This window comes from Penicillium canescens, assembly GCF_028828765.1.
Source record: "Penicillium canescens strain IBT 15451 chromosome Unknown utg000005l_segment0_segment0, whole genome shotgun sequence".
NCBI lineage: Eukaryota > Fungi > Ascomycota > Eurotiomycetes > Eurotiales > Aspergillaceae > Penicillium > Penicillium canescens.
In genome coordinates this window covers 3,378,910-3,400,882 of record NW_026703967.1, presented here as the reverse complement: position 1 = coordinate 3,400,882, position 21,973 = coordinate 3,378,910, and the positions used below count along the sequence as shown (strand labels likewise).

Here is a 21,973-nt window from a genome sequence, read left to right as displayed (position 1 = left end):
CTAAACCCCTCCCCCGACGACTAGTCAAAATGGCAGCCATCGATGCTGCACCTTATGTCTCTCATGGAGATACTCATCATTCCATGAGCGAAAAAGGCAAAGCAGTTCGAACGCTTGTCGAAGCGGATCTTCTCGATGAGCGTTATACAACCACCAAACGTGGACTGAAGAACCGCCATGTCCAGTTGATGGCACTTGGAGGCACGATTGGGACTGGTAAGTTGAAGTTATTACAAATAAATGTCATTCAACATCAGTGAGTTAACGCAACTCAGGTCTCTTTGTCGGCTCCGGCCAGGGACTGGCCACTGGAGGCCCCGCGTCGCTTCTTCTTGGCTACCTCTTCATCTCGGCCATGGTTTATGGCCTTGTCACTGCTATTGCCGAGGTTGGTGCCTACCTGCCAGTCCACGGTGGCACAATGAGTTACCACGGATTCCGATATGTGTCACGGAGCATGGGATTCGCCATGGGATACCTATACTGGTACTCTCTCGGTATCCTGGTGCCCTACGAGATCACGGCAGCTGGATTGGTTATTGGATACTGGGATCAGAGTGGTTCGGTCAACATCGCGGTATGGATCACCGTCATGATGATAGTCATCATTGCCCTGAACTTCATGCCCGTGCGAGTATACGGCGAGTCCGAGTTCTGGTTCGCGGGCGTCAAAATCATCACCTTGATTGGTCTTTTGATGGTTTCTTTCATTCTCTTCTGGGGCGGCGGGCCAAATCGTCAGCGATTGGGATTTCATTACTGGAAGGACCCTCGCCCGTTCAATGAGTACCTCGTCACGGGACATACCGGCCGATTCGTGGCATTGTTGAAGTGTACTGTCTCGAGCGCCATTGCGTTTATCTTCGCCCCCGAGCTGATTGTAATCAGTGGTGGTGAGATGGAGAGCCCTCGACGTAATGTGCCCCGAGCAGCCCGGCGCTATATCTACCGTTTGATTTTCTTCTATATCTTCGGTGTGCTGGCAATTGGCGTAATTTGCCCATCCGATGCCTCACGCCTGACCAAGGGCGACGGCACGGTGAGCTCTTCGCCTTTTGTGATTGGGATCAAGAATGCCGGGATCCCTGTTTTGGACCATATCGTGAATGCCGCTGTATTGACATCTGCCTGGTCCGCCGGTAATTCCTTCTTATACATGTCATCGCGATCGCTCTATTCCTTGGCCATGTCTGGGAATGCACCAAGTATTTTCAAATCGTGCAACCGATGGGGAGTTCCATACTATGCTGTCGGAGTGTCGGCGTGCTTCTCGGCATTGGCCTACCTTGCTGTCGGCAACTCCAGCTCAATTGTCTTCAACTGGTTCGTGAACTTTACCAATACCTCCGGCTTTATCTCCTGGATTTGCTGCTGCGTCGTGTTTTTCCGGTTCCGCAAAGCCGTGGAAGCGCAGGGGATCGAGCAACCATACAAATCGCGGCTACAGCCCTATGGCGCCTATTTCGGCCTGGCAGGTTCTATACTCATGTTGCTCATCAATGGCTTCACAGTGTTCTTTCCATCTGAGTGGTCGGTCAGCAGCTTTTTCACCGCGTACATCGGTATTCCGGCATTTGTTATTCTCTATTTCGGACACCGGGCTCTCTACTGGAGTGACCCATGGGCTTGGCGCCCTGAAGAGGTCGATATGCATACTGGCTTAGACGAGATTCTTGCGGCTGAGCTACCCGCGCAGCCACGCGGACCTTGGTGGAAGATTTGGTAAATATATCACATGTAAAGCGAGGAGATCAGTGTTTACTATTAGTCACTTCCATTAACAGCAAAGAACGGGTAGAAATTGAATGCGGGTGTGTTCACTCAACTCGCCCGCCTTATCGAAATGAAGCTTTCCATATTTTCCAATCAGACTGCGTTCTTCCTCTGCAATGTGGAGTCGATCTTATCAAAACCACCAAGATGGAGCAAGTGGCGACAGCTGGATTCCTTTAATAGTTCTGTGTTCGCTCGGTGTACGCCGTCAACCGCCTCAACCCGGCCCGACCTATACTCATTGTCGAACCTTAAAACCCTACCGTGCGCACTTGATTCCGACATCCCGAACACTTTTGACCGAAATGGCCGTGCCACCACTTACCGTCCGCCCGATCCAGCCTCCGCCAGGCTCGGATATTGATTTTGGCGCTGAGATCGAGGGTGCTAACTTGGAAACCTTGAACGGTAGGGACTCTACTTTATCGTTCAGGAGCTTTGACTAAATAACATTTCACAGACGAGCAATTTGCGACTATTCGTGACGCTCTTTACCGCTACCATGTGGTCGTATTCAAAAATCAAAAAGGACTATCCCCCAAAGCTCAATATGAGCTCACCAAGCGCTTCGATCCTGCCTCCGACAATTACGGACATGGCAAGACCATCGACGCAAAGCGAAGCATTCTTCATCCCGATCTCAAGACCATTCCCCATCAGCCTCAGGTCCAGGTCATTGGAAATGGTTTTGTTCCATCATATGAAGGGCTGAAAGATGTCACATTACGTCACCCTCACCACCGCACATTCCACAAAGACCACGTCCCTGATGATCAAGATTATGATTTCACTCGGTTCTATCGCTGGCACATCGATGCTGCACTTTATGACCTATACCCACCCCAGGTGACGACACTCATGGCCGTAAATGTACCTAAAGGTCGCCGTCAGACACTCTTGTATGATGATGGGACAGGAGAAACAATGGATGTTCCCCTGGGTACAACGGCGTTCGTGAGTGGTGAACGCATGTTTGAACTTCTCTCGCCCGAGGACAAGGAGTTTGTCAAAACGAGCAAGATGGAATATGCTCCTCACCCGTGAGTCCCTAACCTTTCCAACCGTGGTCAGTCAAATAATCTAACTCGCAACAGTTATATCTGGATGAGCCCAGCGCGGTCTCGCTCCACTGGACTAGGCATGCACTCGGAAGGCCTCGAGCTCCCAGAATCAGACCTTCCGCCAATCGACCCTAGCAAGATCATGATATTCCCCATGACATGGAAGAATCCTGTGACGGGCAAGCTGGCCTTACAGATTCACCCATCTGCCGTGCGGCGAATTCACTGCGCTGATGGTACTGTGATTGACGATTTGGCTCGCGTGCGCGACATTGTCTACAAACTGCAGCGACCAGCGATCAGCCCACAATACGTGTATCCACATGACTGGGTGGACAACGATTTGGTGTTGTTCAACAACCGTGGAGTGCTACACTCGGTAGTCGGTGCGTTCAAACCAGATGAGGTTCGCTTGTTCCGTCAGTGCAATTTGGCTGCTTCTGATCCGCCAGTCGGACCATGATCTTGCTTGATTTCAATATAATGACGGTTATGTGTTTTCAATATCTTTGGTTGTGGCTTTCGTCCAATCCTGTTAATAATGATTCATGTATACTTGGAATGTGACCATGGAATAATTATAATATATTGACACTATTGTACAAATTAAACACCACTATGTGCTCCCTAGGCGTATATAAGTTTTGACAAGGGTGTTTACCGAACGATAAAGAACCCATTCACGGCCACTTGGCTTTCCCTGATCACATCAACGGCGGAACGTACGCCGAGTCGATGCAATGGCACCTGTTCCACGAGTTTCTGTCCCCGAGTTTGTATATTGCCGTAAGCCTCCAGGGTTCGATCAACCCAACCAGCGTTTTGACGTTGAAAACCGTGCACATCTGGCTTTTCTGATGCCCATGCAGGGTGGCACAAAGTATCCTGCACAACAGACGCATCATATACATCAGCGAGCACGGCCGCCTCTGCCGCTGCCGCTTGCGCTTCTGCAAGCTGTTGACTGGTGCTCCCCGTAGGTGGAGGGATCTCAGCGCGCAGGTATCCCATCACGCGAACCTCGACTTTGGCGGACTGGAGAGGAACCTCTTCAAGAAGGCGCAATGCGACTACACGTTTCGCAATCTGGGCTAGATTTACCCGGGCAGCCTGCAGAGGATCCAATGCCCGGACGGAGAGGATAGCAGGACACCATGGACCTGCTGGTTCCTTAGATGAAGCCTCAAATCGAGCCCAACCGAAGAAGTAGCCCCGTAGCTGTTCCACAACCCAGTCGGGCATTTTGGTCAATGCCAATTTCGGTAACTCACCGGGGTCGAGAGACGAAATCTGACCAGGCTGACAGCGAGATTTGAATATCATCGGGAATGGCGGCTGGGGGCCGGCTTCGATACAAAAAGGATTGTTCTCAATGACTTGCGGTGCCACAAGGCTTGTCTGAGATCGTCCAATAGGGCCATTAGAGCCATTCACAATACCACCCACACGGTCCTGGGCACCACTTTTTGTATAAATCTTTTGGGCTGCAGCTTTGGTCACCCAGGAGGGACGAAACGGATCGACCGTGGCCTGCACCTTGGCTTGAATGGCAACTGCGGCCGGAGACGCAACAGTTCGGGCAGCAGTTTGAGCATATAGGCTAAGTACCAGTGCTCCAACCTCAAGGGGCAGTGTACTCAAACTTGCACCTCGAATGGAGCTGGGGCTGGTGGATGTAGAGAGCACTCGGAACACGGGACTGTTGCCGAGCACTTTCTTCTTCGGCCCCTGACAGAGTACAAGCTGGAAATACCCATCTCCTCCTTCAGCAGGAATGCGAACAACCGCGGTTTCGCGTAGATGATGTGTATCACGCGGCCGAGATGGTGCCTTCTTTTTGAACTTCTTGATGTCGCGCTGCCAGGCGCGCTCATCATCCGGATTCACCTGGTCCGCTCGTAATGGCATTCCCGGAGTGACATCAACCCAGTCATCTCGTAGACGAAGTAAGGATTTGGCTCGCATGCCAGTCTTGCCCGACCACCCTTTACTCTGTAGCCAGAGGGTACGGTCAAGTGGCAAGGGGGCATCAGAGAATATTGATATCGTAACAGATGTCGTATTCCCACGGTAAAATACTAACCCATGAGAGTGTCGCAAGATGGTCACGTGTTTATTTGATTCTGTTGGGTGATTGATGAGGCCACCGAGGAAATGTCGAGCTTCACCATATGCCTTTTGGACAGGTGTCGGCGGTGGAGGGGCTGGCGATGCCGTTGGACCTGCTGTGCGAGGCCTCGGGATTGGCCCAGGACTTGGGGACCTGGAAATTGGGGCTGGTCCATAGAGATCGCTGTAAGATGGGGGCTGTGATGGGAGCACGAGCGATGGGGAGCTTGCAGCTGCCTCCCGCTGATCGGCATACGTAGCTCGTAAGTTCGGGTTCGACACCGGCTTCCGCCTGATGCGAAATGAGTCTGATGGATAATCGGGCTGTAGATACCCAGAGGCCATTTTCTACATGACTTCAGAGGAAGCAAACAAGAGCAAAGGGGAATATTCCGGGGAACGCGACATTGGTCCGAGCGCGGATTTCCGCCTGAGGCAGTGACACCTGAGCTTCAAGGCACCTTCGATAGTTAAATAGTTAGTTAAGTTAACTAGTTACCGAATCTTAACATCACCGCTGATTCAGAACATATCTCACCTTCAATTGACCATGCTCATGTCCCGGTACCTATACAAGTACATGCTGTGGGTGCTTCAGTTGCGTCTTGCAAAGGTCTTCTCCCAGACAGAGGCGGTATACATGATGCAACACGTTCAGTCTATCTGCTTAGTGGCGATTTACTAGAGCTGGGACCCCAAAGAACACAGAATCAGAAGATATATACCTTGTTCCCGCTGATTATTGGGAAGAAGCTGATAGGCGTTAAACGTGGAACATCGTGGTAGCGGCAATCCCACATACCCAAGGCACGAGTGCAGTGACCGGTAACATCTGATTCACTTCGAGAATTTCTAGAGACGGGCACACAAGGCCGAATGCACATCAAATCTAGAAATATTCTGTTCTCAAGCTCCAGAGATGCAGTTTGACACGATGTATCACAACTGAAAATGATCAGCGGTCTATTGGGGCGAATCATATTTCTCGACGCCAAATCGAGTCGTCCACAAAGACCCGATGATATGACACCAGTGGGGGTTCTGGGATCGTGAAAGAAACTGCGCATTCCAAGGCATCTTCGGTTCGTCCCCGAGGTTTGCAGTGGCTTGCGTAGAAAATACGGCGGGAATTTGGCTTAGGGTATATGGCGCCCTTTCACCTGAAATGCGCTGTCTCACGTGTCTAATTTTTCACCACTTTTACTGACCTAGAAACACCATAACCCCAGTTTGTCTTCCTACTTTTCCTTTCTCTCGCAATCTCACGTACGCAAATAACATGCCAGTTCAGCGTTACACACCCCTCTTGCCCACGTTTTCGGTAACGAATGCAGCAGCAGCAGACAGGAGTGTAGTGGAGCATCGCCAGCAGAGACGCACACAAAACGCGAGTCAGAAGTCAGCACTCCCGCGATCTTCCGCTGAGACTAGCCGAATTGTGGTAAATGCCTCGCGGTAATTGACCGAACCGCTCAATTTGGCAAGCTGTCTTGAGGATCCTTTGATGTTACATTGCATTATGGCGCATTGAACGGGGCGCTTTTATTGCCTTGTCGTATTGGTTCAAGCCCGGATGGGTCAATGGCTATTCCGCATAGTTAGAATCAGCTCGCGATCTGTGCTCTAAGAACTTTCCCACTCGTGAGCTGGCGACATGATAAGTTCGGAAAAGCAGCGGTGAAATCAAAAATGCAAATGTGCGTGATATTTACATGTCAAAACAGAAGTCTTCATTTCATTGGAAGATCGCCGGATGTACATCACTTCACGATCCAATCCTTTTACTTAGGTCCTTAGTCTATTGACCCTCCAGCAGCTGTGTGGAGTGGTCAATGACATTGTGTGAGAAACAGACCCCCATGACCTTCACCATTTCCTCGGCTACCATTGTCAGCTTCAGGTTGAATCATCAGGAACACGAGGAACTTACTCGTCATCCTGGCACTAGATGTGTCGTTTTCATCCCGCCCGTTCAATCGAGTGTAATGAAGAACGAACTCGACACGAGCTCGACGAGATATCTCATACATTTCAAGACGCGATCGAATGGTCTCAGGCGCAGTTTTCTGTGGAAGCAAGGTCGCAATGCAAACAGCATCTTCGATCGCCATGGCTGCTCCTTGGCCCATATCTAGCAAAGTATTGAGTGATCAGTAAGTCGCAAGAGCGTAACTCATGCCATCACTTACATGGTTGGAATGGATGTGCTGCATCTCCCAGAAGAGCGGCATGACCTTTGGTCCAGGTTGGTAGCGACTTCATGTCATACAAATCCCACACCTTAAGATCATCCTCTGCGCTTTCAATTAGTCTTCTTACACCCGGGGAGAACATCGAAAAGGCGTTGGCAATGGTCGCCTTGTCTCCAGTGGCTTGACATCCTGTTTGAATTTGTGAGCGAACCATCAGCTAGGAGTATGAACCGAAGCTTACCGCCCCTATGAGTGTCTGTTTTGGTTTCTTTCGAGGGCATAAAAGCACATAGATTGAACACCTTATTGTCAGAGCAAGGATAGGCCACAAGACGTCGGTCGTCGGATGACCATTCAATAAACACTCCTGGATCTTTAACGAAGTCGAATGTGTTTTCGTACTGTCTCAATTCCTCAGTTGGAAGAAGCCAGCGAAAGCATGACTTTCCAACAGCGTACGGAGATGGAGAACCGGGAGCGATACTCTGGCGAAGCTGGGACTTGGGAAGGGTCAGTACATAATCGCGAGTGTTATGAACAGATGAAACGCATACATGAATTCCATCAGCACCGAGAAGCAGGTCGGCCTTGAAAATACGACCATCTTCGAGGGTCACCGATGGATACGCTCCATCAAGCTCTACGTTGATGATCTTGCATTGAGTATGGAGTGTTGCGGTCTCGAGAGCGCGCTTTTTGAGATGATTATGTAGGTCAACCCGATGCACGAGGTAGAACTCCTAAATGCAAGTTAGGCATGGAGAATAATCATGGAATATCTCTAATGCACTCACTGCTTGCCAGAGATGGCGTACATCATCGAATTCTTTCTTAAACTTCAAGTCTCCCTCATATCCGTATCGGTGAATCTAATAGACCAAGCAATCAGCGTCATGAAGGATTCGTTGACTGCGATGACAGACTTCATGTATCAAGGTACCTCCGAAATCGAGAGGATCGATGCCCATCCAGCGGAGTAGTGCCGTGCAATTTGGTGGCAAATGGATCGCAGCACCGGCTTCTCTCAAAAATGCCGACTTTTCCAGAATCTGAGGTGGCGGTCAGCATGACAAGAGTTCGCTGAGTTTTGGGATCTTACCACGACGCGGTGACCTTGTTTGCCAAGAGCAATAGCTGCGGAGAGGCCGGCGATCCCAGCTCCGACAATGAGGACATCGAGAGGCTTGTCTGTCACGGTCATGACTCAAAGGTTTATGGACTGCAAGTATCAATCAAAGCGACAAAACTCTTTGATAGATTTATAGTATTGTGTCTGTCGGGTACCTTTCCGAATTGGTCATCTCCGAGCGGTATCTCCGAGAAAAGTGAGGCGAACATATAATAACAGGGAGTTCAAATCAGATGAAACTCCGTAGTTGACTTATTTTTGACAAGATCTACCTGTCTTCAGCCCATGTATGGCATGGCATGGATTTCGATTTCCGCCGAGGAATGCCAGTGGAATCACCGGAATTGATACCCTGTGCTCCGCAGTGCATCCACACCATCTTCTGTCTCAGACTCAATTACATCGGTCTTCTTGGTGAAAGATACGCATTAAGGCCTAAGGCCCAAAACGATGGAACTCTATATCAAATCTGACTTACATCTGATCAACCGTTCCTATATACATGTAGTCTTTTTATGAAATGTCAGACGTCAAGTTCATCTCCACGGTCATTGAACTTCATGATCGCAAAATTCACAACCCATGAACACAGTCCTTTCAATTGGAGTTTCGTAGTATGGTTCGATGTCCACAAATCCATATTTTCGATATAGTCGCTGTGCCGCAGTCATCTCGGGCAGAGTGTCCAGTCGGATACCACGATAACCAAGAGCCCTAGCTTGTGCAAGGATGGCCTCTACAAGCTTTTCACCCAAACGTTCTCCTCGTGCTTCCTCGAGGACATAGAGACGCTTCATTTCACACCAGCCATCGGGACTACGCCGCAGTGCGACACATCCGAGGGCAGGGTATCGCGGGGCAGAGGAATCAGCCGATGAATCACCATTGCGACCTAATTGAGCCTGATCTCGTGCGATCAACAGCGCGCCTCCCTGGGACGAAGCATATTTTCCCGGGAGTGAATCCAGCTCCTCTTGGAATGACTGGAAGCTCAGGTCGATTTTGAGTGAGGCGGCGTACCCGGAAAACAAAACGAGAATGGCTTCCGCGTCTTCGGGGAACTTCGCTGGAGTTATTTGTATTTTCATGGTGGGAGCTGAAGTGAAGAAGGAGGTGAAAGTCGTGAGGAAACATGAAAGTTCCCCGATAACGAGATCGGCGAACTTTTCTTTCCCCGAAGTGTGGCCAATTGATATTCCACTCAGGCTGTTAAGATATTAAATAATATTGCGTTCATTTGAATCGCGTTCAGATGTGATCCAATGGTGTACAATTACACTACACAAGATTCTCTTTGGCCCATTCCTCCGCTGTTTGTGCGGTGATGTTCTGCTTGAAATTCCATGTCTCTCCCAAATCCCATGCGACACCACGTCCTTGACCAAAAACAAGTTGGTATTTCAATATTCCATTGTTTGGATCCTGACCAAGGGCAGCTTGGGCAGCTGTTACCATAAGAACCCTTTTCTGGAACGGCTTTTGTGCCAGTCTTTCCACCAACTGTGCTAACTCCCCATAGGTGATCGTGTCGCCACCAACAAGAATGACTTGGTTAGAAATGAGAGTATCGGAGTCTTTTCCAAGCACAATTTCAGCGGTGAACTTCCCGATGTCCTCGGGCGTGGTGATGGTGACTCGATTCTCCCAGCTTCCCAAGGCACAGACAGTGGCATTGTCGATATCCACCACCCCGAAAGATGGCGCGAACAAAAAGCTCGTGAACATTCCAGTCGAGATTATGGCCCATCTGGTCGTCTCCTGGGAGCGGAGAATGTCCCGAACGTCCAGTTGTTCATCAAAGAGGTCTTGGGCCGAACCGCGCCCGATAATATCATAGTCGACCCCAAACTGCCAGGGAATATATCGGGCACTCTTCGCTGCAAGAACAGCAAAGGTCACCTTCACTTGGGTGCCTTTCCCAGAAACGAAGCCTGTGCAGCCGATAATGGTGTCATATCCGGCGAAGATTGAGATGAGAGCTGATTCTTGGTCATGCACGATGTCTCCGGGAACCAAATTTACCCCCATTTCTCGCAACGATTGGACATCTCTCTGCTTAAGTGGATCGGTTGAATCGATAGTTCCGGATCGTAATAAGACAGACACGGTGGCATTCTGGCCAAGCGGATGTTGAATCAAAGACCGAAGCACCTGAGTTCCCAACTCGCCAGCGCCAATAATGAGGATTCTGTTCATATCGCAAATCGTGCTGAGCTTCCGATAGCTCATGTTGGAACTTATAGAACCCTAGGTATTTATAACTCTTCCGCCAAGCCGACTTGCTTATCAATAGAGGTCTATAATGTCTCCGAGTCGGAAGGATCGTGATGTTTGCGAGATGCGCCAGTCATTTATTGCAGCCATAGTAAGCAGAAGGGGATCTGCGCTCTCCTTTTTGATGCTCGCTCTTATGCAGGTTGCTAATATTCCCCCACTGCACCAGAACTATTGGCTCTAGTCTTGCCAAGTCAACAGCCCCCTAATTAACTCTTATTGTGTCTTGTGAGATATCCAGTCGATGAATACCTTATCCACACCCAACATTCCTCAGCCGAGGAGCGATCAATTTGCTTTTCATTCGTTATATGACCCTGGTCTGCTCCATGACAAGTCATACATTCTGGAAATCATGGACGAGCTCACAAACTTCCCAGTGCAGTACCCACACATTCATTATGCCACTCCTTCTTCGCCTGACTATGACACTTTATGAAAGATATGTGCTCGATAACGCCAAAGTCCCGGCGATGATTGTACGTCGTCGCTCGGCCGACGATGTCGCCGCTTTGGTTACTATTCTGAAAGCGAATGACCTCCCCTTCTCAATTCATGTTGGTGGCCATAACATGTTTGGTTGGTCGCAGATCCATGATGCGATTAACATAGATCCGCGCGAGATCGCCTACGTTCATGTGAGTCCTGAAACTGACACCGCACGACTTGGTGGTAGAGTGCGCTAGTCATGGAAATATTCAAAGACTTGAACAAACATGGCATGGTCGTGCCTCACCCTGTCATCCCGGGGGTTGAATTTGTGGGCTGAGCAACCCATGGTGGATACGGCCTGTTCAGCGCTCAATATGGATTTGGAGTAGATCAGATCCTGCAGACACGGTTGATCGACTCACAGGCCGTTATCCGTGATGCAGATGAAGGTATGTTGACGGCAATTTCGCGGCAAGAGAGGGTGTTTGGGCATCATTGTTGAGCTCACAATAAAGGTGTATCCCTCGTGTCAGGTACAGATTAGATCCTCTTGTGCGGTGGGTTTTGCGCCAATGGTCCACCAGGTACTGGCAGGTGTCATCACATATGAATCTAGTGATACATCAACGACTATCAAACGATACAATGATGCGTGTCGTACACATAAAGAAGGGCTTCCATCGAGCCTCAGCCTTTTTCAATGCATCAGAAATACCCCGGCAGGCAAAATGTTCTCTGTCCTCTTTGTCTGGGCGTCTACAGACATCAATTCCGGAAATACATGGCCGTCCAAAGCCAGCTCCTGGTCAGATATAACCGTGGGCACCGTTGCGACAACCGATATGGTTGCGTTCAACTAAATCCCTAGCGTATTTGTCGTGCACATGTACACGGCTCGTATCTCACTGTCAGCCTATGTTAGCTGACAGCTGAGATTATCGATGTCGTCACCAAATTTGCGCCGTTGAAGCCTAGCGACCTGTCTGCTATGTTTGCAATATATGAGTTGCGTGCTTGCACCCCACAGCCTATAATAGAGAATGTCTGGGACGCTCGTCGCCCACACTTTGTTATTGGAATCTTGCCTACAGTTGTCCATGCACACATGCTGGAGGAAACACTTGAATGGGCACATAAGTTCTATGATGAAATGGTGAGGACAGATCCATGTAACATTGTGCCCTTAACTTATCTTCCACTCACTGAACCAAAGAAGGTTGATATGAAGGCAATATATGGGAGTAAGTACGAGACGTTAAGGCACATCAAGCAACATTACGATCCAGGTAATGTGTTCAAGCATGCTTTGATTCAGTTGTGATCAATATGAGGTGAATTTCCAGTACTCTGATATTACATACAATATTATACCCCCCGAATTTGTTTGTGGCACAGTCCGCCAACTCCTTTAAGGTACAAAATCAAATAGAACCGCCCCAGTTAAGAAAAACGCCAGGCCACGATCGCCAAGTATCAACATATATCGGCTATATACTCTTCGAATCACTGGTAGACAACAGTGAATTCAGTATCACTAAGGATCTTGACATGAGCCTTAACATCGCCATTCTGCTGGATATCCAGAATAGCAGCATCGTTGACACCGTAGTCGGCACCAGCAGCCTTGGCCTGGGCACCAGTGAAGTCTACCTTGCCAAAATCGGCGAGGGGAACCATGGTGCTACCAGAGTTGAAGTCCTCAACGATCCATTCGGCATTCTGGCCACCGAGAGTGGCAGAGGTGGAGGGCGCATTCAGAGACTTTGTCACGCTTTGACCAGTGGACTTATTCTCAAGAATGGCAACACCCTTGCTGGATGAAGACGATTCAACTTTGGCGACAATCACATCGCCAGCTGTCAAGTCGAGGTCGAAGTTTTCGGCGTTCTGGGGGTACCACTCATACCAGGCATCGTAGGTCTTCTCACCATTCTGAATGTAGGCATCGACACCGGTCTGCAGAATTGCCTGAGTGTAGGTATCCCCGTCGATACCAACCCAGGCAGACACAGCCTGCATATCACCAGAGTCATCGGTGGCTGTTGGCTCGGGGACAGTGAAGGTAGCTGACACCGCAGTGTAGGTAGCGCTGGCAGGAGGCTTCTCGCGCACAACACCGGCCCAGTTCTTGCTGTACTCAACATTGGCTCCATCGGATCCCTCCTTGAGCAGAACGCCATTCCTCTCGGATGGGTTCGACTGGTGTGAAAGGACGCCACGGGCCCGCAGGCGCTCAGCCAGGCCACTTCGGGGGGCTGCAAGAGATGTGCCTGCCAGGACAGCGGTGGTCAGGATCGTGGTGGTGAACTTCATGATGGCGGTGGTAGGCGTGGATTAGGATTGAGCCAGCGGGTATACAACGATAAGGCACAGGATTGCAACGTGAGATACCTGGCGGGGTACATGGCCACAATAGTACTTATATCTTATTGTTCAGATGGATTGCATGCGGCACATCATCACTCTCCCCGCATGGGGAAATAGGGCTCGTGGTGTAGTAGTGGCCCCGATGACCTAGGCACCGGCTGAGACATCGTCTTGGACCCACAGAGTGGAGAGATGGAGAGAGACAAAAAGCATGTTTCTTCGGGTATTGGGTGGCACAGTAAGAAGCAGCATGCTTATTGGTGTTCCTGCAGGTGTTCCTGCGTTGATCTTCCTCCTTTTCCGCGCGTCGAGCATCACGTTATCGTCATGAGAACATCAAACGGCAGTCAACTGAGTCGCTAGGAGCTTGCGTGTCTGCTAGTAACATTCCTGGGGACAGTAGCATCTGACAGCCGCGACGGATCGGTCCAAGATCGGCGATGTCAGATCCCGATGTCTGAATGCCACGAGATGCGCCTAAATTCAAGTAGTACCCATTGTCTTTTGAGTTGGACAATGAACATTGTGTATAAGCCCAGTGTTTCATGTGGTTCAGAATGTTCCTTGCATAGCTGCAGACCATAAAAGGTCAACTTCAGGTGGGCGAACAACAAAATTGCATGCGTTGACGCCCCGGGCACGAATATTGTGACTCCGAAACGCAAGAAAATGCGAATAGGACATTCCATGGTCACTCGACGTGGACAGCAGATCTCTCTTGCAAGAGACTCGTGGAAGCGTGCATCTCACGACGTCACCGTGTCGAAAAAAGTTAGTCCACATACCAGCCAAGGGATGGCAACAGGTTCGCATTCCTCGGCCGTCACACTCTGCTGTGGTTGGCTTGTTTCTAAAATCAACTTCCGCGAACAGAACTCTCTGTTAGCAGAGTTCTTTGGGCGTTGGCTCACTGTCTCAAGGCATTGACTGCCTGAGTTGAACTGCATAGTCCTTTCGTGCAGATCGGAATAGATTGTTGGACGTTGAAAGCCAATCTTGCATCTGGTGATCGTGATCGACAAAAGGATATGCAGATCTTAGTCTTATCAACTGGTTTGTGAGTGGTTTGTCTCATCCTTGTCGCATGGCATGGGGTCAACGAAGGATGGTCAGGCCACATGTCGGCACATAAAGGAGGTCAAATAAGACCCTTTTCCACGAGGAACATGATCAAGAAATAGGTGAGAATGGAAGTAACTTATTCAGCATGACATTAACAAAATATGCGAAAGCACAATGCTGCAAGGTGCACATAGGTGTGACGAAGAAAATTAAACGCATCATCAAGGGCAGTCATTAAACACGTCTAACGTCACATAGGCAGGCGACGCATCTCCTCAAGCGACCAGAATTTGCGCATATTCTCTGCACGTAGAGTCTGCACCTCCTGATCCAGATGCGTCCACAGGACCTCTCCAAATCCTTCCATCAAACGTTTCACCTCTTCACGGCGCATGTCTTCCTCGCCAGAGCGACAATCTCCAAGGTACTTCTCAAGCTTCTCAAGACCAGCATGAATCTGCCTGTGCTGGCTTAACAGTTCAAGCTCTTTCCGGAATTCGGGCATCTTCTTTGCCAGCACGGGAAAAATATGTTGTTCTTCAATAGAGTGGTGGAAATCCAACTGCGAGCAGAACTGCAGCCCCATCATGATCATTTGACGAGCCGACAGACCACCAGGTCGCTTTCCAGTACTGTTACAAGCCTCCCAGAGTTGGTTCCATGTTAAACGGAAATGGCTATGCTGGGTGGGAGTTAGTAATCTTGGCTCTGGATGTGTATATTGGGATTGATAAGCTTACAAATGCTTCCATTTGCTCTGACATTCGGTTATAAGTTCGGAAATCGGTAGGGGACAGGGCCGGCAGAGGCTCGCTGGAGTCCGATGCGGAAGGCATGTTCTTGGAAACCATTGTGTCTGAAAAGCGTCGCGGGCAGAAAAAGTGTCTGATCTGGGGGACAAAAGATGGCCGCAAAATGAATCGTGGGCTCACAGGAATCCGACAATGCATCCGGCAGTTGGACTTGCAATCATTGCCGACTAAAAGTAACGAAATGTCAGTGGGAGTGGAAAAGTACAGGGAATCCGGGGTGATGAGAAAAAAGAGATTTCTGATTCGACGGGAGTGCTGGTGCCTCTGTCAGCAATTCTTCCAACCGTTTACAGAGACTGGCCAGGGATCCTGATTTCAAGCTGGTGAATATATACTGTATACTGAGTTCGAGTGTGGATTTAGATGGATCAAAATGTGGAAGTAAACGTGATAATATCATTAAACTATGGACGTAAAGTCTACGCATACAGGAATGTTCCAGATCTTCAATGGATGTTTGCCACCTCGGACGAACCGTTGGACAAAAATCTAGTACTCACTGGCTAAAGGGAGAAAACTCCTTTCAATATAAGCACTTCTTCGGCACAACCTCGGCCATGGAAGGGCCGGATCGCAATTTGACATCCGTGCTGGAAAGCTGCGTCGAGGGAAACGTTAGAATGCACAGAGAAAAAGAAGAAAAAAGTATGTTATTATCAAGACACGTCGCGGCACCGGTCGCGGTCGAAAATAGTAAAACAAGGTGCCGCCGGGATGGGGAATCGAATATTAAAAAGTAAAGGGTCGTAACGCCGTGGGTATGAGAATTTGAATCAAAGCTCGGGGTGTTCGAGCTGCTTGGGCGGTGGACGGAAGTTGCCATTAAGGAGTTCCTGGAAGGCAAGATCGAACCGAGCACCCATCATCCACGCTGTGAAGATCATGAGACCAGCGACGATAGCAACGATGGTACCCATCAGAGCCATCATGAAGTAAATGTCCTGCTTGTTCTCGGCATCCTCTGCCTTCTTTTTGGCCTCGGCGGCAGTGAGCTCGCCAGTGACCTTCCGCTGAGCGGCCTCGGCAGACTGCGAAGGGAAGATAGTCTCAATGAACTTCTCGATCTTGCCGCAGGTGATGCTGATCTTAAGAAAGTTGGGGTCCTTGGGGGTGTTCTTCTTGTGAATAGCGCGGGTGAGTCTGCGGAATGTGTCACACAGGACCTGCAGGTTCTGGGTTGACTGGTGCATCAAGTCACAGGCGTCGCCCTTGGTGATCTTGATGTTCCGCTTGAAGATATCAGGGTTGCGGAAACACAACTCAAGGGTGGCAATAGCCATGGCTTGCGGAATTGCACAGAAGTTGAAAACACTCTGCTCACGCAAGCCAGCGAGGTAAAACAGACACTCTTCGCCATGCTCCAGAGCGTTCAGGACCATCTCGGAGCCACAGTTGAGAGCGGCATCCAAGTTTTCAGGCTTGAAGAGATCCTCGAAGTTGTCGACGTGCTTGGACCAGATTTCCTTGGGCCAGAAGCGTCGATCATCGTCAAAGTCCTCGCGGATATCACGGATGATGTTGGTCTTCTGCAGGAAGAGTCCCATCGACTTGTGCAACCTGGGACGCTTCAATAGAGCAGGGTTACCGAACTGGGCTTCGACAAATAGACGGGTAAGACCCTCGCCGACCAGACCGGCGACATAGTGGCAGTACAGGTCGTACTCCTCAATGGTCTTGACACTGGCATCGTCCTTCTCTGCTTTCACGCAGTAGTCGGCCATGCCGTTGCCCATCTTGTCAGTGATGTCCTTGATGATGGCCTGATATTCAGGCTTCATATTTTTGAACTCAGTAACGACGCAGGCGAACTGAACCAGCAGTTCGCGATCTTTCTCCTCAGGACGGTTGCCGGTGAAGTTCCAGCCGTCTTGTGTTAGGATATTCTTGAAGTCCCGCAGGAGAGGCTCCTTTGTCTTCAAGTCAATAGAGGTGTCATCCTCGATGGTATCCAGCCCACGGAGAACCAAGTAGAAAATGCAGATAGGAAGCAACAGCTCAGGATGTAACTCTTTAATCACGGCACTGAAGCTGCGACTCGTCTTATCCAGGAACTTAAAGCAAAGCTTTTGGTTTTCCGTCTCGTTCTTTTCATTACGCTCGTGGGGCGGGTTGTGCCAGACTTTCCTGTGACGTGGCTAATTAGCTTGGCTTGAGAAAGACTGGATGAGATCAAGAACATACCATTGGAGGATAGACCTCAATTGGAGGGGGTGAAAAGTGTAGTAGACAGCATTGCCGAGGAGACCCATGTTGGGGAGAGGGACGTGCAGACGTCCAAGGGGCTCTTACAGGGAATGAAAGGCAGGGCCCAATATTAAAGAAGTAAAAGAAAAACAGGGAAAATTAGGAAAAAAGTAAACGAGGATTGGGGAAGAAGAAAAGGGAAAAGGGGAGAAGCCGCGAAATTAAATGCAGAGTTCGCTGCCACGTGACCCGGGACAAACCATGCATACAACCCCCACATGATATCAGCGAAAAATATCACCGCCTAAACACTTGCTTCACTTAACTTTCCTCTACTTTGAGCTCGCAGAGATGGTCGCGGATACGAGCTACTACGATGCCCTCGGCGTGCCGCCCACGGCCACCGAACTCGAAATCAAGAAGGCCTACCGCAAGCTAGCCATCGTCACTCACCCTGGTAGGGTCTCTTTTGGTCTCGACTGTCGTGACGTCTCTGACCGTTCATTGCAGACAAGAACCCTAACGATGAAACCGCACACGAACGCTTCCAGGCCGTATGACTACGAATCTACAGAGATGGATAACAACGAAACTAACACATTCATACTTTAGATTGGCGAAGCCTACCAAGTTCTGAGCAACGAAGATCTACGAAAGCGATATGACAAGTTCGGCAAGGAAGAGTCTGTACCTGGTGGTGGTTTCGGTTGGTCTACCCTATGGATAATACTGGTACCCGCGCCGACGTTTCTGACCTCCTTTGTACAGAGGATCCATCTGAGTTCTTCAGCATGATCTTTGGTGGTGAGGCTTTCGTTGATCTTATCGGCGAGATCTCTCTCATGAAGGACCTAACTGCAACCATGGACATCACCATGCAGGAGATGGAGGAGGAAGAATTGGCCCAATCGGCGGAGGAGAAGCTGCACATCCACGACGAGGAGCTGAAGGCTGCAGGTGGCGATCCAGCTATGGCTTCCGAAACCCACACTTCCGCAACTGGAGCTGCAGCTGCATCCGCTGGTCCCGCCGAGAAACGAACTTCCGAGCAGAGCTCTGGCACCAGCACCCCACGACGGAACTTCGGCCAGCAGGCACTGATGGAGAAGTCCGAGGAAGAGGCGCGCATGGAGGCAGCTGGTCTGTCCCAAGAGGAGAAAGAGCTGCGCAAGAAGGAAAAGAAGAAGGGCCTGTCCCGGGAGCAGCAGGAGCGTCTGACCGCTTTCGAGGAAGAGCGGAAAAAGGCTCGTGAGGAGCGTGTCAACACTCTGGCCAACAAGCTCATTGACCGACTGAGCGTGTGGACCGAGACGGACAAGGGTAAGGATGTATCTCATGCCTTTGAAGAGAAGATCCGCCTAGAAGTCGAGAACCTGAAGATGGAATCATTCGGTCTGGAGATCCTCCACGCCGTTGGTCAGACATACGTTCAGAAGGGTACTTCCTTCCTCAAGTCACAGAAATTCCTTGGTATTTCTGGTTTCTTCTCTCGGCTGAAAGACAAGGGCACTCTTGCCAAAGAGACTTGGACTACTATTTCCACGGCCATTGATGCGAAGATGACCATGGAAGAGATGGCCAAGATGGAAGAACGAGGCGGTGAAGACTGGACCGATGAGAAGAAGGCCGAGTACGAGAAGAAGGTTACTGGCAAGATTCTTGCGGCTGCTTGGCGTGGCAGCAAGTTTGAGATCCAGAGTGTCTTGCGTGATGTTTGTGACCAAATTCTGGACACCAAGCGAACTCGACTGGAGAAGTGCGTTGAGCGTGCGCATGCGCTGGTGATTGCCGGAAACATATATGCCAAGGTATGCTTATATCTATTTTGTTCAGAATGCACCATGCTAACAACCTTTATAGGCCGCACGCGATCCCGAGGAGGAGGGCGATTATATGGCCTTTGAAGAACTGATGGCCGAGGCCATGAGCAAGAAGGGCAAGAATGAGAAAAAGAAGAAGTCTAAGCACGGCCACGAGGAGGGACACGAGACCATGGAGGAGGCTACCGCCTAATTGCACCTTCAGTCTCTGTTTCTTTGTAGTCTCATTGCGTGCCTGGTATTGCTTTGCAGCCGGTTTTTATATCCTGGACATACATGTTTGTTTTTCATTTCACTTTTTTCCTTGGGACTAGTCTTTTCCTTGTTTACAGCGACCGGAGGTCGCCTTACGAGGCGCATAGTTTGTTCAAGCGATAGATTGGCCTATATACCTTCCATTCCCCTTCATCTCAGCAGGACAGGGACATGATGACCATTACTCGGACATAGACGCTGCTTTATAATCACAGAAAAACACGTCGGCATGACATACTTCTATGTTAGTGTAAATAACGATCCATTAGTGATGGACTATCATAGGTACTTAGTCCCATGCATATATCGATGGGCTACCCAGCCATGAGTCTTTCGACTTTCATCAGCCATATATTTTATCCAACAAGCCCCATCCTTTTTTTGCTTTTTTTTTTTTTTTTTTTTTTTTGGCAAACTCTCCGTCCCTCATTGTGTTTTGATCTGATCCAATAAATTGTAGCCCAGACTCTTGATTTTGACGAACCAAGGAAGGTCCAATAAGTCTGACAAGGAACCCAAGAATCATTACGCTCTGAAACCGTGCCCAGACTCACCAGGACATTCGGACAAAGACCATCGTCGATTCCTCGTACTTATATGAGTTGAACCTCTTCATTTTGAAGACTTTTAGCAGACCCTCAATCATAGCGTCGACGTCGTCCGTTGCTTGCTCAACTCAGCCCGCAATTTTGAGAGTGACGACCATCTGTGGTTCTTTCGCCGAAAGGTCGGAGGGCAATGAGAATGAAGAAGTGCAGAATGGGCATTCTTTGAAGATCAAAAAACTTGGCCTTACTCCTCCACAAGAGATAAATTTAACAACCGGCGCTTGCGCTGGCTTCTTTGTAATTAGTTAATTGCAGATGACGTCGACAGAAACCGGCAACGGCTTCTTGGCTTTCAGTGCGTAAGACATGACAAAATCTCTGGACGAATGAAGTATCATTGCGAGGTCTGGTATCGTTCGAATCACACGCAGCGAGTACCTGCATGGTACGCGACGCTTCAAAGCGGGTTCCATCGCCAGAGCGTCAATCAAGCAGCACAAGACTTTCCATGTTCGCAGACGCTGGATCTTCCGTGAATAAATTCCCCGAACTCTATCCTAATCAGCGAAATCATGGGTTTAGCAGAGAGTCAGACGGCCACAGCGACTTCCCCGCTCTCTCTAATGTATGCAAAGAAGAAGAGTGTAGGCTCAGTGTCGCAATGGTACTTCTGACGTAAAGTTTAGATAGTATCCTCCAGCGTCCATTCTGGATGTGAGTCATTGGCAGTCGGCTCGAAGAGGACAGGCGGAATTCCCATGCAATCAGTCAGCGCGCTCGAAAGCAAGGCGTATCCCTAGAATTGCCTGTATTATCTGATTCCCAGTAAAAAGCAAAGCCGTTGTGTAGGTGTACTTATTTCCCCGACAGGCCGCTGCACGTTGTATTGCTGCTTGGAGTGAAGGGACGTGTATCTCGAGATGATAGGACCAATTGTGGGGTTTTGGGGGTGAAGTAGGGGGTAGAGATGAAGGAGTTAGGGTTGGCAATTTGAGGTAGATATCAAACGGTTGAACGAAGACTTGATCAAAGTGTCATGGGAAGAAATAATTGAAGTGAGTTTGTAGATGGTAGAGAGCAAATGAATGAGTCAACAAGCCGACTTCGAAAAAGGAAATGAAAGTTTAATTAGGAATAGTAAAAGGGGTCGTATAATTGCCATAGGAAGTGAAGTCAGGGTGAGATAAGTAGACAGCTACAATATCTAGATGTTCGCATAGCCTGGCTCGTGGGGATATAGTCTACGTATATATACATATACAGTCAACTCTCGCTTATACCACAGCATACTATCCAAGCCAAATTACGTGGTATAATTGAGTTGTGTTTTGGTGAGAGGATGACATAATATTTGACAAGCTAACTCTAAGCCCTAATACCTATTTAGTCTTCCATCCCATCATCTGATCCAAAGTCACCTGACGTTTCTCATCAATCTGAATCCTGCCAAAGTCGCTGATTAAGCTCTCAATTTGTCTAATATGGTCCGAGGTACCCTTTTCTTTGCTACAAACCCATAGTAGGATATCCTGGAGGCTGTCCAATATAGCAGAATTAGACAGAAGCTCAGGTGGGGGCCCATCAATGTCAATATCCTGAATTTCTGAGGTTGTTGGGGCAATATATATATCTTGCTCATTGGTCTCATCTCGCCCTTCAGTCCCATCTTCTAACATGTCTTCGTCCGAAGGGTTCAAAAACTCGTCAAATGGCACAATATCTTTATCACCAAGCTTATCAATTGCTTGATTATATAGACTTTCAATCTCATCACTCAATCCGGGCTCGGAAAATAGTGCAGACTCAGGTGCGGACTCGGGCGCGGACTCAGGTATAGGTATAGACTTTGGACTAATCAAAGTACTTTGTTTAAAGCAATTGATAATCGTTTGGTCTGATACACTTGTTCTCCAAACTTGCGTTACCCAGGTAACAGTATAATAAATGCTCATTCT

General features: G+C 49.2%; 12 protein-coding genes across 12 annotated transcripts; 5 read left to right on the top strand and 7 right to left on the bottom strand.

The window, feature by feature from the left end:
• Positions 1-29: 29 nt before the first annotated feature.
• On the top strand, positions 30-1,726 carry N7446_008903 (proline permease PrnB; the record flags this gene model as incomplete). Its single annotated transcript, XM_058517648.1, has 2 exons — positions 30-216; positions 276-1,726. 2 exons carry the CDS (start codon positions 30-32, stop codon positions 1,724-1,726), a joined length of 1,638 nt encoding a protein of 545 aa, XP_058371294.1.
• A 250-nt stretch (positions 1,727-1,976) lies between these two features.
• On the top strand, positions 1,977-3,452 carry N7446_008902 (TauD/TfdA family dioxygenase). Its single transcript, XM_058517647.1, has 3 exons — positions 1,977-2,181; positions 2,234-2,813; positions 2,868-3,452. The coding sequence occupies exons 1-3, from the start codon at positions 2,079-2,081 to the stop codon at positions 3,295-3,297; spliced, it is 1,113 nt and encodes a 370-aa protein (XP_058371293.1). The 5' UTR covers positions 1,977-2,078; the 3' UTR covers positions 3,298-3,452.
• A 39-nt stretch (positions 3,453-3,491) lies between these two features.
• N7446_008901 (LipA and NB-ARC domain protein) lies at positions 3,492-5,288 on the bottom strand (the record flags this gene model as incomplete). Its single annotated transcript, XM_058517646.1, has 1 exon — positions 3,492-5,288. One exon carries the CDS (start codon positions 5,286-5,288, stop codon positions 3,492-3,494), a length of 1,797 nt encoding a protein of 598 aa, XP_058371292.1.
• Positions 5,289-6,741: 1,453 nt separating this feature from the next.
• Positions 6,742-8,336, bottom strand: N7446_008900 (FAD-dependent oxidoreductase; the record flags this gene model as incomplete). The annotated part of the gene is made up of 8 exons (XM_058517645.1): positions 6,742-6,824; positions 6,874-7,074; positions 7,133-7,324; positions 7,377-7,635; positions 7,690-7,875; positions 7,930-8,004; positions 8,059-8,184; positions 8,235-8,336. 8 exons carry the CDS (start codon positions 8,334-8,336, stop codon positions 6,742-6,744), a joined length of 1,224 nt encoding a protein of 407 aa, XP_058371291.1.
• A 476-nt stretch (positions 8,337-8,812) lies between these two features.
• On the bottom strand, positions 8,813-9,352 carry N7446_008899 (uncharacterized protein; the record flags this gene model as incomplete). The annotated part of the gene is made up of 1 exon (XM_058517644.1): positions 8,813-9,352. The coding sequence occupies one exon, from the start codon at positions 9,350-9,352 to the stop codon at positions 8,813-8,815; it is 540 nt and encodes a 179-aa protein (XP_058371290.1).
• A 190-nt stretch (positions 9,353-9,542) lies between these two features.
• On the bottom strand, positions 9,543-10,493 carry N7446_008898 (aromatic alcohol reductase; the record flags this gene model as incomplete). Its single annotated transcript, XM_058517643.1, has 1 exon — positions 9,543-10,493. One exon carries the CDS (start codon positions 10,491-10,493, stop codon positions 9,543-9,545), a length of 951 nt encoding a protein of 316 aa, XP_058371289.1.
• A 446-nt stretch (positions 10,494-10,939) lies between these two features.
• Positions 10,940-11,224, top strand: N7446_008897 (uncharacterized protein; the record flags this gene model as incomplete). Its single annotated transcript, XM_058517642.1, has 1 exon — positions 10,940-11,224. One exon carries the CDS (start codon positions 10,940-10,942, stop codon positions 11,222-11,224), a length of 285 nt encoding a protein of 94 aa, XP_058371288.1.
• A 30-nt stretch (positions 11,225-11,254) lies between these two features.
• N7446_008896 (FAD-binding domain-containing protein) lies at positions 11,255-11,830 on the top strand (the record flags this gene model as incomplete). Its single annotated transcript, XM_058517641.1, has 3 exons — positions 11,255-11,330; positions 11,360-11,419; positions 11,451-11,830. The coding sequence occupies 3 exons, from the start codon at positions 11,255-11,257 to the stop codon at positions 11,828-11,830; spliced, it is 516 nt and encodes a 171-aa protein (XP_058371287.1).
• A 643-nt stretch (positions 11,831-12,473) lies between these two features.
• On the bottom strand, positions 12,474-13,283 carry N7446_008895 (A4/G1 family peptidase; the record flags this gene model as incomplete). The annotated part of the gene is made up of 1 exon (XM_058517640.1): positions 12,474-13,283. One exon carries the CDS (start codon positions 13,281-13,283, stop codon positions 12,474-12,476), a length of 810 nt encoding a protein of 269 aa, XP_058371286.1.
• Positions 13,284-14,601: 1,318 nt separating this feature from the next.
• On the bottom strand, positions 14,602-15,425 carry N7446_008894 (hemerythrin domain-containing protein). Its single transcript, XM_058517639.1, has 2 exons — positions 15,140-15,425; positions 14,602-15,081 (listed from the first exon to the last, which is right to left on the bottom strand). The coding sequence occupies exons 1-2, from the start codon at positions 15,347-15,349 to the stop codon at positions 14,650-14,652; spliced, it is 642 nt and encodes a 213-aa protein (XP_058371285.1). The 5' UTR covers positions 15,350-15,425; the 3' UTR covers positions 14,602-14,649.
• Positions 15,426-15,586: 161 nt separating this feature from the next.
• On the bottom strand, positions 15,587-17,566 carry erg9 (bifunctional farnesyl-diphosphate farnesyltransferase/squalene synthase). Its single transcript, XM_058517638.1, has 2 exons — positions 17,393-17,566; positions 15,587-17,335 (listed from the first exon to the last, which is right to left on the bottom strand). The coding sequence occupies exons 1-2, from the start codon at positions 17,458-17,460 to the stop codon at positions 15,985-15,987; spliced, it is 1,419 nt and encodes a 472-aa protein (XP_058371284.1). The 5' UTR covers positions 17,461-17,566; the 3' UTR covers positions 15,587-15,984.
• A 180-nt stretch (positions 17,567-17,746) lies between these two features.
• Positions 17,747-19,408, top strand: N7446_008892 (DnaJ domain protein; the record flags this gene model as incomplete). Its single annotated transcript, XM_058517637.1, has 5 exons — positions 17,747-17,852; positions 17,906-17,949; positions 18,008-18,101; positions 18,164-19,203; positions 19,256-19,408. The coding sequence occupies 5 exons, from the start codon at positions 17,747-17,749 to the stop codon at positions 19,406-19,408; spliced, it is 1,437 nt and encodes a 478-aa protein (XP_058371283.1).
• Positions 19,409-21,973: the final 2,565 nt, after the last annotated feature.

Coding starts and splice junctions, on each gene's coding strand:
- erg9 (XM_058517638.1), bottom strand. CDS start 17,460: ATGGGTCTCCTCGGCAATGCTGTCTACTACACTTTTCACCCCCTCCAA. Junction 17,336..17,392: donor TTGAGGTCTATCCTCCAATG/GTATGTTCTTGA, acceptor GCCACGTCACAG/GAAAGTCTGGCACAACCCGC.
- N7446_008894 (XM_058517639.1), bottom strand. CDS start 15,349: ATGCATTGTCGGATTCCTGTGAGCCCACGATTCATTTTGCGGCCATCT. Junction 15,082..15,139: donor CAGAGCAAATGGAAGCATTT/GTAAGCTTATCA, acceptor ACTCCCACCCAG/CATAGCCATTTCCGTTTAAC.
- N7446_008902 (XM_058517647.1), top strand. CDS start 2,079: ATGGCCGTGCCACCACTTACCGTCCGCCCGATCCAGCCTCCGCCAGGC. Junction 2,182..2,233: donor TAACTTGGAAACCTTGAACG/GTAGGGACTCTA, acceptor AACATTTCACAG/ACGAGCAATTTGCGACTATT. Junction 2,814..2,867: donor ATGGAATATGCTCCTCACCC/GTGAGTCCCTAA, acceptor AACTCGCAACAG/TTATATCTGGATGAGCCCAG.